The sequence below is a fragment of the Tachysurus fulvidraco genome, chromosome 15 (assembly GCF_022655615.1).
Source record: "Tachysurus fulvidraco isolate hzauxx_2018 chromosome 15, HZAU_PFXX_2.0, whole genome shotgun sequence".
NCBI lineage: Eukaryota > Metazoa > Chordata > Actinopteri > Siluriformes > Bagridae > Tachysurus > Tachysurus fulvidraco.
The window spans coordinates 19,708,802-19,726,781 of record NC_062532.1 but is presented as its reverse complement, the minus strand read 5'-3'; the positions used below and the strand labels follow the sequence as shown (position 1 = coordinate 19,726,781).

Below are 17,980 nucleotides of genomic sequence, written 5' to 3'. Positions count from 1 at the left end.
GTCTTGTATAATATGTTTTGTCTTGTACAGTCTGTTTTGTCTTGTATAATCTGTTTTGTCTTGTATAGTCTGTTTTGTCTTGTCTTCTATAGACTGTTTTGTCTTGTATAGTCTTTGTCTTGTCTTGTATGGTCTGTTTTGTCTTGTATAGTCTGTTTTGTCTTGTCTTGTATGGTCTGTTTTGTCTTGTCTTGTATAGTCTGTGTTGTCTTGTCTTGTATAGTCTGTTTTGTCTTGTATAATCTGTTTTGTCTTGTCTTGTATAGTCTGTTTTATCTTGTATAATATGTTTTGTCTTGTATAGTCTGTTTTGTTTTGTATAGTCTGTTTTGTCATGTCTTGTATAATATGTATTGTCTTGTAGTCTGTTTTGTCTTGTATAGTCTGTGATTGTCTTGTCTTGTATAGTCTGTTTTGTTTTGTATAGTCTGTTTTGTCTTGTCTTGTATATTCTGTTTGTCTTGTCTTGTCTTGTCTAGTCCAAGCTAAATGTATAGTGTTATTTATATCTGTACGTTTGAGAGTCACAAACAGCTGGAACCAAATTCCTTGTGTGTGTCAACACACTTGGCCAATAAACCTGATTCTGATATATATATAAAATGTTTCAGAGATATCTTTATTATGATTGGTCACAAAAATAATCCCTACATTATCTAATCTGTAATAATCCCTACATTATCTAATCTGTATTAACTCACTACTATTATCTAATCTGTATTAACTCTTTATCATTATTAAATATGGAATACGACACGTTTCTTCTCTATACAATACGTTATAGACATGAAAACAAAGTCGTTAAAATTTCAGAAATATAGTGTGATGTAAATAATATGGCTTTTAATCTTTTACACGTGACAGATGCCTGTTGTTTATGAAATAAGAGAAATTATTCACATAAAATGGCTGTAACATGAGTGGACTTTGGGTTATAAATAAATTTTGCAGTACAGATCCACATCATATAAACAGTGATACCTCGATATACGAGTGCTTTGACATACGAATTTTTTGAGATATGAGCTGTGATTTGACCAAATTTTTGCCTTGAGATACGAGCAAATTTTTGAGATACAAGCATCCGAGCCGGCGCCGCTGAACCAAAGATCCCCAACAACCACATGTGCTCTGTTTCCCCTGCCTCAGCTTCCCGCTTCTCACTCGGTTAAAGCCGCCTTTCCACTGCACACGTCAAACGACGGCTGATAAACCAGAAGTCATTCATTTTCTATGGAGAGTCGCAAAGACACTGCGTGAGGTGCCGTCCATCTGCTGATCCGTAATTTTCGGATCCGTTTTGAGCGTCGGATCCGTTACAAAATTTAAACTTGTGCGACTACACCTCATCCGATATGCCGACCGGACAAGTTTTTAATTAAAACGACCGGCAGATGTTAGTGAGGAAAGAGTGACAAAAAACAAAAACAAAGACAAGTGAAGAGAAAAGTGATGAAGAAAATTAAGCAAAATTAATGTAAAGAAAACAGAAATTGTAGCAATTAAGTTCAGTTAAGTTAAGAGAATTTTAATTTTAGTGAAGTTTAATTAAGTTCCATTTAAGTGTAAAGTAGCATTAAGAGTATACAGTAGCGAGTAAGTGAACGAAAGCGAAAGTGTAATTCCTCCTAACTCCTCCGCCTGTTTACTCCTCCCTCAACCTCCGTGTGCATCTTCCATAAAGTAAAACCAGTTTATTATTTTTTTTACATTCTCTTTTATTACTGTATGTTTTTATACAATATTTGTCATTTATAAATACAGGTACTGTACATTTTTCATATTCAAAACACATAAACAAAACAACTGGAGTGGAATTTTGCGAGCTGGACCGGATTAATGGAATTTCAATTAACTTAAATGGGGAAAATTGCTTTGAGATACGAGCATTACTGTATATATATTGCATAAGAATTTTGATTAAATCAAGAAGTAGCATAGATGTAGTAGAAGTAGCATTTCGAATCAAAATGGTGTTTTACCAATCTAATCTTTGACGCTAAAGGACAGGCCGCTAACCGGATGTGACGTTTTTGGCGCGAAACTTCAAAGGAATAAACAGAACAAGATTTAGAAGTGTTTTGTTGCTATTAAGGATTGAAAATGAGTAAAAAAGATTCAGCTGGTAAGTATAGGGGTTATTTATTATGCGTGGCGATTAATGCAAAAACGAGTAACGCTTGTTTAATTTATATTACAGTTTTTTTTTCGTGAATAAATACTGCTAGCTAACATGCTAACTGTTTTTTCCCTACCCGAAATCCGACAAGTCCAGCCTTCTGTGCTGGGATTGGCTGATAAATTATTCTAATAGCTCGATTGGTGGATTTATAATGAATATGAAATACTAGCCAATCACAGCGCATGAGGTGAGACGCAAAGCGCCAATCCCAAAACAGAGGGCGGGACTTGTCCGAAAACGGGTGCAATAATCTAAATCGTTTTATAATAAACATGGAGGTGTTTTAGTGCACTTTTATGTTATTCCAGCTGCAGAACTCATCTTGTCTTATTTGAATGAGAAAAACAGGCCGTACAGCGCTCAGGATGTGTTCGGTAACCTGCAGAAACAACACGGCCTCGGAAAAACGGTAGGAAAAAAAAAGTCACCGTTTAGTTCAGCGCTGCTGAATTCTCGATTCTGATTGGTCAGGAGGCGTTGAGTGTTTTTCTGTAACAGCTGTAACTCACAACACAGAACCAGTGTATTAACATAAAGCTATGTTACAGTTTGTTCCACAAAAAATAACATTGTATGATTATTGACATCACTGGTGAGATATTGTGCTTTCCATATGTGATGTGGAACTGGGGTGGGTGTGTGTGTGTGTGTGTGTATGTGTATGTGTGTGTAGGCAGTGGTGAAGGCCATGGAGCAGCTGGCACAAGATGGTCGGATCAGAGAGAAGGTCTACGGGAAGCAGAAGATCTACTTTGCAGACCAGGTGTTTGTTTACACATTTTGCAGCAAATGATATTGCTGATAAATCTGTCTGTGATGAATGGAAATCTTTAACATTCTGTGTGTGTGTGTGTGTGTGTGTGTGTGTGTGTGTGTGTGTGTGTGTGTGTGTGTGTATTAAACATCCATCCCAGTCTCAGTTCGCCGATGTAAGCGATGCGGAACTGAAGCAGATGGACCGCAGTATTTCAGAGCTCAACAGCCAGGTGGAGGCGGTGATGCAGAGCTGCAGGCAACTTGATACAGGTGGATGACTTTTAGAGGAAGTCAAGTCAAGAAGCTTTTATTGTCATTTCCACCATATATAGCTGTTGCAGTACACACTGACATGAGACAAGGTTTATTCAGGACCAGGCTGCTACATAAAACAAAGACAGAGCTATAAGGACTTAGTAAGTTAGTCCTAGATACATAAAGTGCAGCTGTGCAACCTGGTGCCAACAGTGCAGGACAAAAGATAAAAAAGACAGTGCAGGACAAAAGACAGTGCAAACAAAAAATACAAAACAATACACAAAAGACACAACACTAAAGCAGCACTGACCAGTGTAAATACTGTATGTTCATTCAATATTCCGTGTGCAGAAATATTGGAATGAACACGGTGTTTAGCAGCAGTTACATGAGGTATTGTAAAGGGTTGTGCAAAACATGTAAAGCATGTAAACAGTTTAGATGGATGTATATTGGAAGTGTGTGTATATGGTGTAGGTCTGTGCAGTTCATACAGTTGATATGTGTGTGTGTGTGTGTGTGTGTTGTGCTCAGTTCAGTTCACTTATTTCTTGTGTCATAGCCATGTGAGTTTCATTCCAGCATAATACTCATTATCAGAAATAACCGTTCTCTTTTAAAATGTACTCATAATAATTCGCTAATCTGATTGGTCAGAAGGTATTAATTGATTGATTGATTGATTTGCTTAAACAGAACCTCTGACACAAATTAAGTCCTCATTCTTGATACGGTTTCAATAGCAATGTCTCGTACTCAGGAACCGGAAATTTCTTAATATTCCCAAATTTGAAAATCCTTTGTGTCTTAAAATTCTTAGCATCTGATTTTTGAATTTTTTTATTTGTTTTCCACCAAATGATGATTTACAGGGAAATGGTGCACTACATGGCTACATGCTGTGAGCACGTACAGTACATATGAAACCACTTGGTATCAGGATTCACCGATAATTTGCTCTGCGTGTTTGGTTCGGTTTGTTTTTTCTTGCACACAGAGCTGAAGGAGCTAAACAGCTCACTGACCACGGCGGAGATGACGATCCAGATTAAGGAGCTGAAAGCCGAGTGCGAGGTCTCCAGAACCCGACTGCAAAAAATCAAATCAGCCACCGATCACGTCACGCCTGAGGAGAGAGAGAAAGTATAAAAGCTCGATCACGATACAGCGTGCAAACCTGTTAAACACGACGACACTAAGTTTTAGTATAAAAATATAAATAGATATTTTAAAAGTGTAATTAACACGTGTCAATAATTTTGTTCGTTCACATCACATTCCAGATCTTTTTTATTTTTAAAAAAAATAAATTTAGTCTAACATCAGAGTGTAGATTATTAATAAAAACGACCTTACTGTATTATACTTCACCTGAACACCAGGGGTCGTTAGAACAACGTCAAGTTTTAAGGTCCTGCAGCAAGTTTAATGCCACAATGTTAATAAACTTTAAATATCTATATATCGTACTAAATCCGGAGAATTTTTTTGTGAATTTTTCTGTGTGCTTTCCTTCACAGGTGTGCAAAGAGAGAAGCTTGTACGTGAAGGAGTGGAAGAAACGCAAGAGACTGGTAAACATCTCCGGCTGAAATACGACACGTTCAAAACTCTCTCCCACCACATCGCTGTACGGTTCTCTGTTCTGATTGTTCAGAATTTGCTGATGAACTTTACCGAAATCTTGTCAGCTCTTACAGACGTTCCGGCTATTATTAAGGCCAGCGGTTTCTATAACGACGCCCTAAAGCTGTACAAATCCACAAAAACAGCTCAGGCACAAAGGCTTGTATTTAAAATAAACGTAGGAATCAATAAGCGACGTTATTTTAACAAAGAGAAATGTTCATTTGATTGTAAATGGAAGTTTAAACAGAAAAAGAGGATGAGAGAAAATCCCAGGTTGTGCACCAGGCCACATTACACCACAGAATCATGGGTTATTCCTTACTCGTGATTTATTCCTTACCCGTGCGTTTTATTTTTGGATCGTTCAGGCCACAGACATGATGGGAGCCATTCTTGAGGGTTATCCAAAAAGCAAGAAGGAATTTCTGGTGAGTCCAAAGTGTCTTCCTTAGAGTTTTTTTTTTCTTTCTTTTTTTTACGACGTACAAATTCACTATGTAGCTACATTTGGACTTGATGCAATTCACTGAATTATAGTTAATACGTACCTCGTGACAGTAACGTGAGATCCAGGCAGGTTTGCAAAAACCCTTACAAACCCGAGCAAAATAAATAGTCCAGAGCAGACGGTCACATTATTTATTTATTCATTTTTTATTAATGGGGAAGTCGTGGCCTAATGGTTAGAGAGTTTGACTCATTTACATTTACAGCATTTAGCAGACACCCTTATCCAGAGTGACGTGCTTAAATCTCTAACATTGAATACATTAATGCTGGTTCACCAGGTTACATACTTAAGATACCATGAGTTTAAAACATTTGTTCAAAGTTAAAATGAAAAAGTGTCAGGTTTTTTTTTTTTTTAATGCAAAAGATAAGGAAAGAAGTGCTAGTTGAAGTGTTTCCTGAATAAGTAGGTCTTCAACCGCCGCTTGAAAATAGCCAGTGACTCAGCTGTCCGGACCCCTAGGGGAAGTTCATTCCACCACCTTGGTGCCAGAACAGAGAAGAGTCTTGTAGTATACTTTCCTCTTACCCTGAGAGGTGGTGGGACCAGTCGAGCAGTGACTCCTAACCCTAAGGTTGTGGGGTCGAGTCTCGGGTCGGCAATACCACGACTGAGGTGCCCTTTAGCAAGGCACCAAACCCTCCAACTGCTCCCCGGGCGCCGCAGCATAAATGGCTGCCCACTGCTGTGTGTGTGAGTGTGTGTGTTCACTGCTGTGTGTGTGTGTTCACTGCTGTGTGTGTGAGTGTGTGTTCACTGCTGTGTGTGTGAGTGTGTGTTCACTGCTGTGTGTGTGAGTGTGTGTTCACTGCTGTGTGTGTGAGTGTGTGTTCACTGCTGTGTGTGTGAGTGTGTGTTCACTGCTGTGTGTGTGAGTGTGTGTTCACTGCTGTGTGTGTGTGTGTGTTCACTGCTGTGTTTGTGTGTGTGTTCACTGCTGTGTTTGTGTGTGTGTTCACTGCTGTGTTTGTGTGTGTGTTCACTGCTGTGTTTGTGTGTGTGTTCACTGCTGTGTTTGTGTGTGTGTTCACTGCTGTGTGTGTGTGTGTGTGTTCACTGCTGTGTGTGTGTGTGTGTGTTCACTGCTGTGTGTGTGTGTGTGTGTGTTCACTGCTGTGTGTGTGTGTGTGTGTTCACTGCTGTGTGTGTGTGTGTGTGTTCACTGCTGTGTGTGTGTGTGTGTGTGTGTGTGTGTGTGTTCACTGCTGTGTGTGTGTGTGTTCACTGCTGTGTGTGTGTGTGTGTGTGTGTGTTCACTGCTGTGTGTGTGTGTGTGTGTGTGTTCACTGCTGTGTGTGTGTGTGTGTGTTCACTGCTGTGTGTGTGTGTGTGTGTTCACTGCTGTGTGTGTGTGTGTGTGTGCACTTTGGATGTGTTAAATGCATAGAACGAATTCTGAGTATGGGTCACTATACTTAGCCGTATGTCACGTCACTTAATGATGCTTTCCAGATTTTATATATTTGACAGTGAAGCAAGAAGAAATGTATTTTTTATGTTGATAAAAAATAGTTCGGTTAACAGTAGAAATAGAATTATTTGTGCAAGCAAAAGGAAACGTTTTAAAGAAAATCTACATAATATGAATACAGTAAGTCACCAAAAACCGCTGAGCTGAAAAAAAGCCACCTATGAAGATGTTCCCGCAGCCCGCTGTTGGAACGGAGTTCTCCTAGACATCTGAAAAGTCGAGTCACGAAAAAGACCAAGCTCTACTATATCTAGCCCTTATTAAGGGATATCTTGTATTCTTGTCTGGGTACATTTGTGATTACTGTAACCTAAAGTACGTACAGGTTTATTTAAACTATCTAGTATTTTCTTTCATCTTGCTAAGCTCTGACAAGTTGTATATCCTCGTGTCGTGTCTCATCAGGAGGAGGTTGGAGTCGAAACAGACGAGGAACATAAAGTGAAGATTCCTGGAGTGTGATAAGATGGGGGGTGTGTGGAAATCCCGTGACGTTAACGAGAGTGACTGACGGAGACGAGCGGAGGACGCTACTGATATCATTTATGATGTACGTGGGTGGAGGAAAAAAAAACTGCACAGGAGCGTAAATGAAGTCAACATTAAACGTTTATTTTTCCTGATTACAAACAGCATTTATGTTTATACAAAAATAATCTGACCGAGAATATTCTCTGGTTCTGAGCAGCAGCAGAGATTTTAAAGCACAGAGTCTGTGATGCATTGAGCTGCGATCGTGTGGCGAGTCCACGATATGGCTAAAGACAGAAAGAGTCCCTTTATCTTCAGCACAGCGCTGATTGGACAACAATCTTTTACTAAGACTTAGTCCTGAATGTACAGAGAAGTCCTGCTTTCCTGAGAACTTTTCCTCCTTTGATTTTAGTCAGAGTCGGATACGGCTTTCGTCTACGATCGAGCTTAAACCTTGTATGTAAAAAAAAAATAAAAAAATTAAAATGTCTTTGTACTGAATAAAATGAGGACGAGTACATTTTGAGTTACACAAATGTTGTATACAGTTTTTTTCTTTCAATTGAATAATAAATAGCTTGAAATGACCATTTTGTCTAAAAAAAAAAAACTGCCCGTGTGTAACCTGATTTGCATACTAGCACTTGATTGGCTCTTAATCTATGATGTCATAACACTTTTTTTTTCTCTCCAAAGAAATTTTATAGTCTGTTTTTTCACACTTAAGAATGAGATTTAATCCCAAAAACGTTTTACTAAATTATGGGTGATGCAAAACACAGTTCTAAAGGACATAAAGTATAACACAGGAATTCTCATCTAGAATGGTTGCTCTGATAACAACCCACCCCCCACCCCCTCAATAAGCAATCGGTGTGCTCATGGTTTTTTCACAGTTCACAATCATTTAAAAAAAAACAACAACACAACATTCGGGGATTAGTACTTCTCGCTACGTTTGGTCTCGCTTGGAAACATGGCTCTGTAAAGAAAGTTGTGCTTTGGGATGTGAAGATGAGGTAACAGAGAAAACAGAATAGTTTAGCGTGTCACTCGGTATAGATCACATTCTCCAGATCACACCCGTAGACTGGACTGATAGTCTGATTCAGAGGTAAGCAAGAAAACACACACACACACACACACACACAAAAAAACGGTTTACAGGCGCAATAAACACTGACATTATTGCATTAGTTGAAAGAGTTGCTGAAAAAAAAAACAACACGTGGAACTGGGGTGTGTTAGGCAGCGATAGATACGTCAGCTCGGTCGTGTGGCGCGTCGTGACCTGCACTTCCTCTTTCCAGGAGCCACACGGTGTATTAAAGCCGTGTAAACAGCGCTGCCATTATAAACTGTACTTGGTGGCTGTTTCAAAGCTGAGGAGATTCAACGAGCTCTGATCTAAAAAGGAGAAACTACAGCATGAGATATTTCCATCACAGGATGTCGGCGATTTTGCCAAAACAACAACCAACCAAAAAAAAAATAAAACACCACCACCTGACTATTTTCACAAGTAGTGTTCGCAATAAAGATGAGAATATCTGGGAAGATGTTCCAGAGCTCCCTGTCAGGAAGGTTACAGACCTCTCCTTTGGCAAGGTACTAAAGCTCTCGTTTGAGGATCATCCAGAGATCCAAGGTTGTCCAATGTAGGTCCCGTTTTGAAACTCACCAGATTCTGGAGTTCACGTATCTGATTCACTACGAACGAATGAATGTTTTCCTGAATTTTCCATTTGAAAAGTTCAGATCTCTTCCAGAAAGGTTTCCTGATCTCCACATTCTGGATGATCCAGACTACTTAAATACTTCAGAAGGTTCTGGAGTCTCGGTGGATCGCGTCTGTTGTACGTAGCAAAGACCCTCTGAATACACTACGTGAGCAGATCTAAAATAAATGGGGCAGACAGACCAGACCAGAGGGCTGTGAGCTCAAACGCCAGGACTGTCGGAAAGCCGCAGGGAGCTCGGAGCCAAACACGACGAAGTTTAATATGCAAACGTCTCTGGTCTAAAACTGATTTATCACAACCATAAAATTGGGCCAAAAAAAAAAAAAGCTTGTGTAGTGTTTAAGATCGGACTGGAAAGTAGCCCAGATATGTGATCAGGCTCCAGATCATGTTTGGGATATGATGTCATCAGGAGGTGATGCTTCATCAGCATATATCAGACAGATAAAAGTGCTAAGAAAATCACTTCTAGTGTACCGAGTTCAGAGCTCAGGCTGGATTGTGCTTCAGTAATACCTGGGATTTGGATGATGCGAATAAACGCGAAAACACGTCAAGCATGCGACTGAACGTTGTGACGTGTATAAAATCAGGACGGCCGAAACACTTTTCACGACTTCTTGTAATCACCGGTTCGTCTACCGAGCTGGAACACACCCCGGTCCACGTGGCTGGATTTTGTTGCACAAACGCAACCTTTAATTCGAATCAATCCTCTGCGTTCGAAGAATTAGATTTGAGTCACGGCACATTTGTCATTGTGTGACAGGCACTTGAGGCCATGTGATGATCAAATGAATAATAATAATAATAATCTGTGCTTTTGGTAGTGACGGTTAGAAGTACAGCAACCCGAAGCTTGTGAACATCATGTCCTGAGTATGAGAGATCTCCAGTGCATTAATACAGCTGGCTGTTCAGCTGCCTCAGGACTCCCACCACAAACTCCCTCAGCGTCTGTAGAACACACACACACACACACACACACACACACACACACACACACACACACACACACACACACACACAGAGTAAGGATTCAACAGGAAACTATGCAGGACATTCACACTTGGTCTAAATATTTGAGTCAGAGTTGAGGCTTGCTCTCACACACACACACACACACACACACACACACACACACACACACACACACACACACACACACACACACACAGAGTAAGGATTCAACAGGAAACTATGCAGGACATTCACACTTGGTCTAAATATTTGAGTCAGAGTTGAGGCTTGCTCACACACACACACACACACACACACACACACACACACACACACACACACACACACACACACACACCACACACATATATATATATATATATGACATTGTTCAATCTTCTCCTCTCATCAGACTAATCCCTTCCTTGACTTGGAGACTTTATACAGTTGTATAAAGGACATGAATGGAGTTTTTCTTTGCCGCTTCTTTGCCCAGCCTTTGCTCAGGAAGGATGGATATAAATTTCATTTTAATATTTCTGTAAAACTGCTTTCCGCTGTTAAACGCGCTACGTAAATAAAACTGAATTGAATTGACCTTTTTGCCATTACGCTTGAAACAAGAAGCAACATTAGCAGTTCCTCAGATCCGGTTCATTATACCCAGTTCCCAAAAACACACAATGTGTTAGACGTGAACCCCGGGTCATGTTTTCTGGACTGCTAAACTCACTAAACTCTGTGAACTTCTGAGGCAATAATGCCAGTGTGGAAGAGCCCGTTGTGTCGATTCATTTCTGATCAGCATCGAGCCTTTACAATAAAGGTGAATGGGGCCAATACATTTATCTACATGTTACCCCATATAGCAGGTGTGTGTGTGTGTGATTACAAGGTAACGTGTGTGCATCAGGGTGTGTAACCTGTGGCTTGCAGTGCTCCTCGATCCAGCTGAAGACGCAGGCCGAGAGCTCCTGGAAGCTGCTGACGGACACCGAGGTGATGAAAGACTGGAACAGAGAATCCATGATGTTCTGAAACACGCTGAACTTCACCTGATCAGACACCTGCTCGCTGCCCTGCTGAGGGTTGTTCTGGTGAGCCTTCACGATCTGCTCGTAGTTCCTGTTCACACACAATACGGACAGGTCACGTACGCACGTTTTTTTTTTTTCAAAATGCGAAATGACAGGCAAAGCTGGAAAGTAGCACGTGAAAAATCATCCTTTTGAACTCTCCTTTCGCGCTTTTGTTATAGACAGGCATATGGAAAACGAGGAATCTGTCCTGCTTCTTGGCGCACAGCAGGACGCCGCTGCTAAAGTAGGGCTCGTGCTGTGCCTCATTGTAATCCTGCTTTATGTCTGCTCCATTAGCCGAGTCGTCACTTAACCGGATTTACGCTATACGCTTTTTTTTGGATCGTGACAAAAGCAAGCTGATAAATTGTTGATTTAATACGTCACACTTTCTCCGACGCTCGTGTAAAAGCCTAAATGAGACGTTTCGTCACTACGTGAATGAATTACGGCTTCCGTGAAGGTGCTGCGTCGCTCGTAGTCGTTTTCTTTATTATCGCCTGGTCGGTTACAGCAGTGGTCCCCAACCCCCGGGCCAAATGGTGCCAGGCCGCACAAGGAACATTAAATTATTTCCATGTTATTTACTGTGGTGTATTTCTCTCGGGTTTGTGCGACTTTCCATGGACGAGAGGTTAACCAGGAGCTGAGAGACGTCACCTAAAGCCGCACCGATACCGCGCATGCGCAAAATATCATGATATTGGGCCGGGTTTAGGTGACGTCTGGAGCTGAGCGGCTGCGAGCGGCAGTGGTGTTGTAGCTTTGGTGGAGAGAGAAGGTGTGTATCGCTCTTCTCTCTGTTCACCGGTACTTTGTCATGTTTAACAGTGCTTGGTGTACGTGTATATTGTGTTTGCTCAAATTTAACCCACAAATTAGCAAAAATGAGCATGAAGCAGACGTCGTTAGAAAGTTAGAAACTCTGCCGGTGTTCTGGATTAAAGTCATGGCGGAATACCCTGAGATTGTCACCACAGCACTTAAATCCCTATCGCCATTTCCGACATGCTATCTGTGTGAAGTGGGGTTTTCTGCAGTGATGGCAACCAAAACAAAACAACGGAATAAACTGGACATAAGCGACACACTTCGGGTGTCATTGTCTCCTATTACCCCAGATGGAACCGTCTCGTTGTAAAGAAACAAGCTCAGGGTTCTCATTGATTTAGCATTGTAGTGAGTTAAAAAGGCATGTTTAAATACAATTAAATTAAAATTATTAATTTTAATTTAATTGTGTAGCTGCCACCCCCACCCCCAGCGGGCCGCGGTAAAATGATCAAACATTGACCAGTCCGTGGCGAAAAAAAGGTTGGGGACCACTGGGTTACAAAATACAGTGAGGCAGAGTAAAATTTACTGAATCTGCAGAAATATATATTACAACTAAATAAATAAAAAAAGTGGAGCAACACATCTGCCCTTTTCCCACAAATCCACTCACAGGGCTACATTTCATCATAGTGAACTTTGGTCACAGATCTTGTCCTAGTTCTTGCTGAGGGTGTCACATTGTACTCATCACCCTCTCATCAGACCACCTGAAGCAGTGTGATGTCCAGATAAACGTTTACCAAACCCAGCAAGTCAAAACGATAAGCTGTGAAGCCAAAAATTAGGCCTGGCGGTTTATTAATATTCATTAGAACCCGACAAACTAACACTGGATACGGAGTCTCAAGTCGTTAAGCGTCATCGCTGCATATACTTCCAGCCATTAAGAGCGCACTGTTTTTTTTTTTACCTGTCGTGTTAATCAGATGCTCTGATTATATGTAACAAAGACTCTTTTCTAAATGAACCCTTTACCTTTGGATCGTATACTTTTTTGGAACTGAACTCACGTTTTCATAATCTTCAGCGCCATCACTTCCTTCCTCAGCATGGACACTTCCTCTTCTTGCTTCTTCTTCTCTTTATGAAGAAACTGAATGTAGTCTATGGCTGAAACCCGACACACACACGCACACACACACACACACAAACACACACAGCGTTTATTTTTACACTCAAGAAACTAAACCGAATATCTTTGCAGACTCTTACTTTTCTGCAACACCGTGGCTTTGCTGATCTTCTGTGCGGCCATGGCGAACTCAGACTGCTGCTGGCAGGTGGGTACGATGGACTGCAGGTCGTCGTAGCCTTTCTGTAGGTGTGTGTTAAAGCGTGGACATACGTTAGACGTGCTGTAAGAGAAAAGCTGGGAAGAACGCTAAATATTCTACACTGAGATCGAACTAATAAACTCGTGACGTATAACTGATTTCATGCAGCATTTTTTATACAACATGACTCAACGGGTGCCGATACTTTTCAGTACTCGGCATTGTCCTGTTCGAATACTTCTCTGTTGTACCTCCCAGACCTTCCTCTGTGTCCTACCTTGATAGCGTCTCGGCGCTTCTGCTCGGCCTGAGTGTGCGCTTGTCTCCTGCGATCTTTATACGAGCCCTTGGGCTCGTGTTTGTAGTCGCTGTCTTCGTCATCTGAGAAAATATAAACAGTTCGATAAATACTGCGATGTTGATCCCGTTAGTGATGAAGAGGGAGTAAAAAGATCACAGGTAACAGATACAGGCTACACTGAAACTGTAATGTATGACACTGAAACTGTAATGTAATGTATGGAGGCAGTAAGCCTGTGTCTGTTGGTTATTAATCACCAGTCTGTGAGGTTCAGGTTCAGCCCTCATGTGTCTGTATTGTGGGGTAAAATGTCTGCTGTGTCTCATATTTTCTTACAGTGGAATCTTTTTTTAACTTTCCTCACTTAGTTTGTTTAATCGCAATAGTAAATGCAAAGGTGTAGTTATTCTTCTGAGAAGATATGATGTTCACTTGGATGCATGATCAATCACGTGAGGTAAAACAGAGGCCACACGAGGAAACAAACTCCACTCCCACTTCTCTTTGCTGTACAGAGACCACGCCTCCTTCACCCTGACTGGTACAGAGACCACGCCTCCTTCACCCTGACTGGTACAGAGACCACGCCTCCTTCACCCTGACTGGTACAGAGACCACGCCTCCTTCACCCTGACTGGTACAGAGACCACGCCTCCTTCACCCTGACTGGTACAGAGACCACGCCTCCTTCACCCTGACTGGTACAGAGACCACGCCTCCTTCACCCTGACCGGTACAGAGACCACGCCTCCTTCACCCTGACCGGTACAGAGACCACGCCTCCTTCACCCTGACCGGTACAGAGACCACGCCTCCTTCACCCTGACCGGTACAGAGACCACGCCTCCTTCACCCTGACCGGTACAGAGACCACGCCTCCTTCACCCTGACCGGTACAGAGACCACGCCTCCTTCACCCTGACCGGTACAGAGACCACGCCTCCTTCACCCTGACCGGTACAGAGACCACGCCTCCTTCACCCTGACCGGTACAGAAACCACGCCTCCTTCACCCTGACCGGTACAGAGACCACGCCTCCTTCACCCTGACCGGTACAGAAACCACGCCTCCTTCACCCTGACCGGTACAGAAACCACACCCCCTACACGTTGTACCGACGGGTAGAGGTCCCTCCTCCTTTACTGGGATGTGGTAGCTCAGTGGTTAAGGTGTTGGGCTACTGATTGGAAGGTCATGGGATCGAACCCCAGGTCCACCAAGCTGCCACTGCTGGGCCCCTGAGCAAGGCACTTAACCCTCAGTTGTAAGTCACTCTGGATAAGGGTGTCTGCTAAATGGCGTAAATGTTTACTGGTAGTGACAGCTGGAGAGACCACACCTCCTTCGGTTGTTCTAACGAGCAGGAAAGCCAGGCCTCCTTCAGGGGTTTGGCAGACACAGAGGCCACACCTCTTTCAGTAGGAGTGGCAAAAAGTGTTCCTGCATATCAGTTCACCAATCATCCCGTTCTGGCATTAAAACACGTCAACATTTACTCAGAGGAATGAATTTCTTTTTCCAGTTTGTATCCAGAGGGAGTCTGAACTGTCGATTAAAACATGCGACTGAACCGTATCGAACAAACGCTATTTAAATCCAATCTAAATGCACTCTCAAGCTCTTAATTATATTTAACTTATGATTATATATATAAGTAGTGGAAAAAAAGTCACCTGTATTAGGTACGGAGGAAGCACTGGTGGATCCGATACTGTTGGCCCTGGAGACCACTGATCCCTTGCGAGCACTTTCTGCAAAGAAATCTGACAGAGGATTTAAAGTGGAAAAATAACACATCACGTTAGAGACAAAGACGAGCAATGAACCAAACCACTAAATGAACAGAAACAGGTTGTTGTACTTACTGTGGTCAAAGCTGTCATTAAAAGCCGTGTCTGTCTGCTGAGCCATGGGGAGAAATGGGGGGGGGAGAGAACAACCACCCAGATAAGCTCAAATAAAGTAAGAGGAGAGAGACATGCGTAGGTACTGAGCACACACTCTACACACACCTGGTCAACACATCCTGCTTTTAATCCTCTGCATCTAGGACACAAACACCCCCTACTGCGAAATGTGCTAAAAAAAAACAACAACCGTCTTTTCACTTTAAACGCCGACAGCGTGAAATGTCACGTATTGTGCTTTATTAATAACCTTGTGGCCGACGTAGATAAAAAGCCTCGATAGTTTAACGGGTAGCTGGAAAGAAGGAATGAAGACATTGATAAGTGAAAGAACATATGTTTAGACTGAGAGACGGGGGACAGACAGACAGACAGACACTTACAGGATATATGGATGTGTAGAAAGACAAGACAGATCAGCTCTAATCCCATTTACAGGTTGAGTAACAGGATAAAACAGACAGAGAGGTACATGAATGGACTGACATTTAAAAACAAACAGACAAACAGAAAGGTGGACACACAGACAAGACAGACAGGTGGACAGACAGAAAAGTGGACATACAGATGAGACAGATAGACAAGACAGGTGAACACAGAGACAGAAACATGGACAGATAGGTGGGTGGACAGACAGACAGGTCAACACACAGACAGACAGTCAGGTGGAAACAGACAGAAACATGAACATATAGGTGGGTGGAAAGACAGTCAAGTGGACACAGACAGACAGGTGGGGGGACAGTCAGGTGAAAACACAGACAGGTGGGGACACACAGACAGACAGACAGGTGGGGACACACATACAGGTGGGGACACACAGAGAGACAGGTGGGGACACACAGAGACAGACACGTGGGGACACACAGAGACAGACACGTGGGGACACACAGACACGTGGGGACACACAGAGACAGACACGTGGGGACACACAGACAGACAGGTGGGGACACACAGACAGACAGGTGGGGACACACAGACAGACAGGTGGGGACACACAGACAGACAGGTGGGGACACACAGACAGACAGACAGACAGACAGGTGGGGGACACACAGTCAGGTGGAAACACACACACAGACGGACAAGTGGACACACACAGACGGACAAGTGGACACACAGACGGACAAGTGGACACACAGACGGACAAGTGGACACACACACGGACAAGTGGACACACACACGGACAAGTGGACACACACAGACGGACAAGTGGACACACACAGACGGACAAGTGGACACACACAGACGGACAAGTGGACACACACAGACGGACAAGTGGACACACACAGACGGACAAGTGGACACACACAGACGGACAAGTGGACACACACAGACGGACACACACAGACGGACAAGTGGACACACACAGACAGACGGGTAGACAGACAGACAATTGGACACAGGCAAACAGAAAGGCAGACACAGACAGACAGGTGTTGGACAAACGGACAAAGAAACGGACAAAGAAATGTAAAGACCGATATACAGAGAGAGAGACAGACTGACAGAAGCTATTATACGTTACTACACAATACCGACTGGCTAAAAGAAGACCACGTTTCTTGTGGTTTGTTTGTTTGTTTGTTTTACAGATAAATAAATGACTTCCTCACCTTTTACTCACTTTAAACCCAGCTTAGCTTTAGCATTAGCACGCTACTGTTTAGCCAAACAGCTACGCCGACTCAATCTACGCCGACTTAAATGTCGCTACAGTTAAACAAGAAGCAATTGTTCAAAAAAGCAATTCTGAGTCTGGTTTTATTATTTAAATACCGTGTAAACCATCGGAACTGTTTTTGTTTTCACAAAATAAAGCATCAAATTACGACGAAAGGACAGAATTTTGCTCACTTTGTGCCACGGATCCTCCGGTGAAGTGCTGTGTTCCGTCATCTTGGAGTAAACACGGGCCGAGTGCCAAACAGCTCCGTATAGAAAACAAAGTGCACTAGGTATGTAGTGTAAGTCTATAAGTGTACACTTAAGGTAGCGCGCGTATAAAGGTAGTATACGGTTTTTTGAAACGCACCCATACTACAGCTAAAAACTATCTTTGAGGGGAATCACAAGACGCGCTCTGGCAACGCGCCTCCTCTGCTGGTGAATATATGTAAGCACGTTTACATTTGGGTTGCCAGATTCTTATTTGTTTTAAAATTAATTATTGTTTTTCCAATATGCGTGAAGCTTTTTAAACTTTATTTATTTATTTGTTTGTTTGTTTGTTTGTTTGTTTAGTGTCACTACATCTAGAAATATTAACACCAGTGTATAATCTATATATCAAGAATAATAAAACAAACAAACAAACAAATAAATAAATACACAAATAAATAAATAAATAAACAAATAAATAAAAAAATGGGTTTTACACGTTATTCCATAGAATCCCAATTGATAACAAATAACAAGATTTATTTCTTATTTAAGATTAATTTTATATTCTCTTTCCCTGAATTTGTTTACATTTATAATCTCATATTTATATGTTCTAGGTTTTACTTCCTTTATTTTCAATGTTACTTATTTTTGATTTTTAATCTTCTATTTTTAAAATAAACCTTAAGTATTGTTTAAAATCTATCTATCTAT

The 17,980-nt window shown here is 42.0% G+C and overlaps 2 protein-coding genes across 4 annotated transcripts; one reads left to right on the top strand and one right to left on the bottom strand.

Moving 5' to 3' along the window:
• The first annotated feature begins 1,972 nt into the window (after positions 1–1,972).
• LOC113652249 (PSMC3 interacting protein) lies at positions 1,973–7,430 on the top strand. Of its 2 annotated transcripts, XM_027161189.2 has the most exons (8): positions 1,973–2,125; positions 2,491–2,591; positions 2,856–2,945; positions 3,097–3,208; positions 4,194–4,339; positions 4,717–4,770; positions 5,194–5,253; positions 7,213–7,430. In XM_027161189.2, the coding sequence occupies exons 1-8, from the start codon at positions 2,104–2,106 to the stop codon at positions 7,267–7,269; spliced, it is 642 nt and encodes a 213-aa protein (XP_027016990.2). In that variant the 5' UTR covers positions 1,973–2,103; the 3' UTR covers positions 7,270–7,430. The 2 variants fall into 2 exon arrangements, with proteins under 2 accessions (XP_027016990.2, XP_047656407.1); XM_047800451.1 differs by lacking the exon at positions 5,194–5,253.
• Positions 7,399–17,462, bottom strand: mlx (MAX dimerization protein MLX). 2 transcript variants are annotated; one of them, XM_027161187.2, is made up of 8 exons: positions 17,240–17,462; positions 15,341–15,377; positions 15,149–15,238; positions 13,451–13,554; positions 13,112–13,214; positions 12,910–13,009; positions 10,907–11,108; positions 7,399–9,980 (listed from the first exon to the last, which is right to left on the bottom strand). In XM_027161187.2, the coding sequence occupies exons 1-8, from the start codon at positions 17,279–17,281 to the stop codon at positions 9,924–9,926; spliced, it is 735 nt and encodes a 244-aa protein (XP_027016988.1). In that variant the 5' UTR covers positions 17,282–17,462; the 3' UTR covers positions 7,399–9,923. The 2 variants fall into 2 exon arrangements, with proteins under 2 accessions (XP_027016988.1, XP_027016989.1); XM_027161188.2 differs by having other exon boundaries at positions 15,341–15,374; positions 17,240–17,461.
• Positions 17,463–17,980: the final 518 nt, after the last annotated feature.

Coding starts and splice junctions, on each gene's coding strand:
- mlx (XM_027161187.2), bottom strand. CDS start 17,281: ATGACGGAACACAGCACTTCACCGGAGGATCCGTGGCACAAA. Junction 13,215..13,450: donor AGCGCCGAGACGCTATCAAG/GTAGGACACAGA, acceptor ACACACCTACAG/AAAGGCTACGACGACCTGCA. Junction 13,010..13,111: donor AGCCACGGTGTTGCAGAAAA/GTAAGAGTCTGC, acceptor GTCGGGTTTCAG/CCATAGACTACATTCAGTTT.
- LOC113652249 (XM_027161189.2), top strand. CDS start 2,104: ATGAGTAAAAAAGATTCAGCTG. Junction 2,946..3,096: donor AGATCTACTTTGCAGACCAG/GTGTTTGTTTAC, acceptor CATCCATCCCAG/TCTCAGTTCGCCGATGTAAG. Junction 4,340..4,716: donor CGCCTGAGGAGAGAGAGAAA/GTATAAAAGCTC, acceptor TTTCCTTCACAG/GTGTGCAAAGAGAGAAGCTT.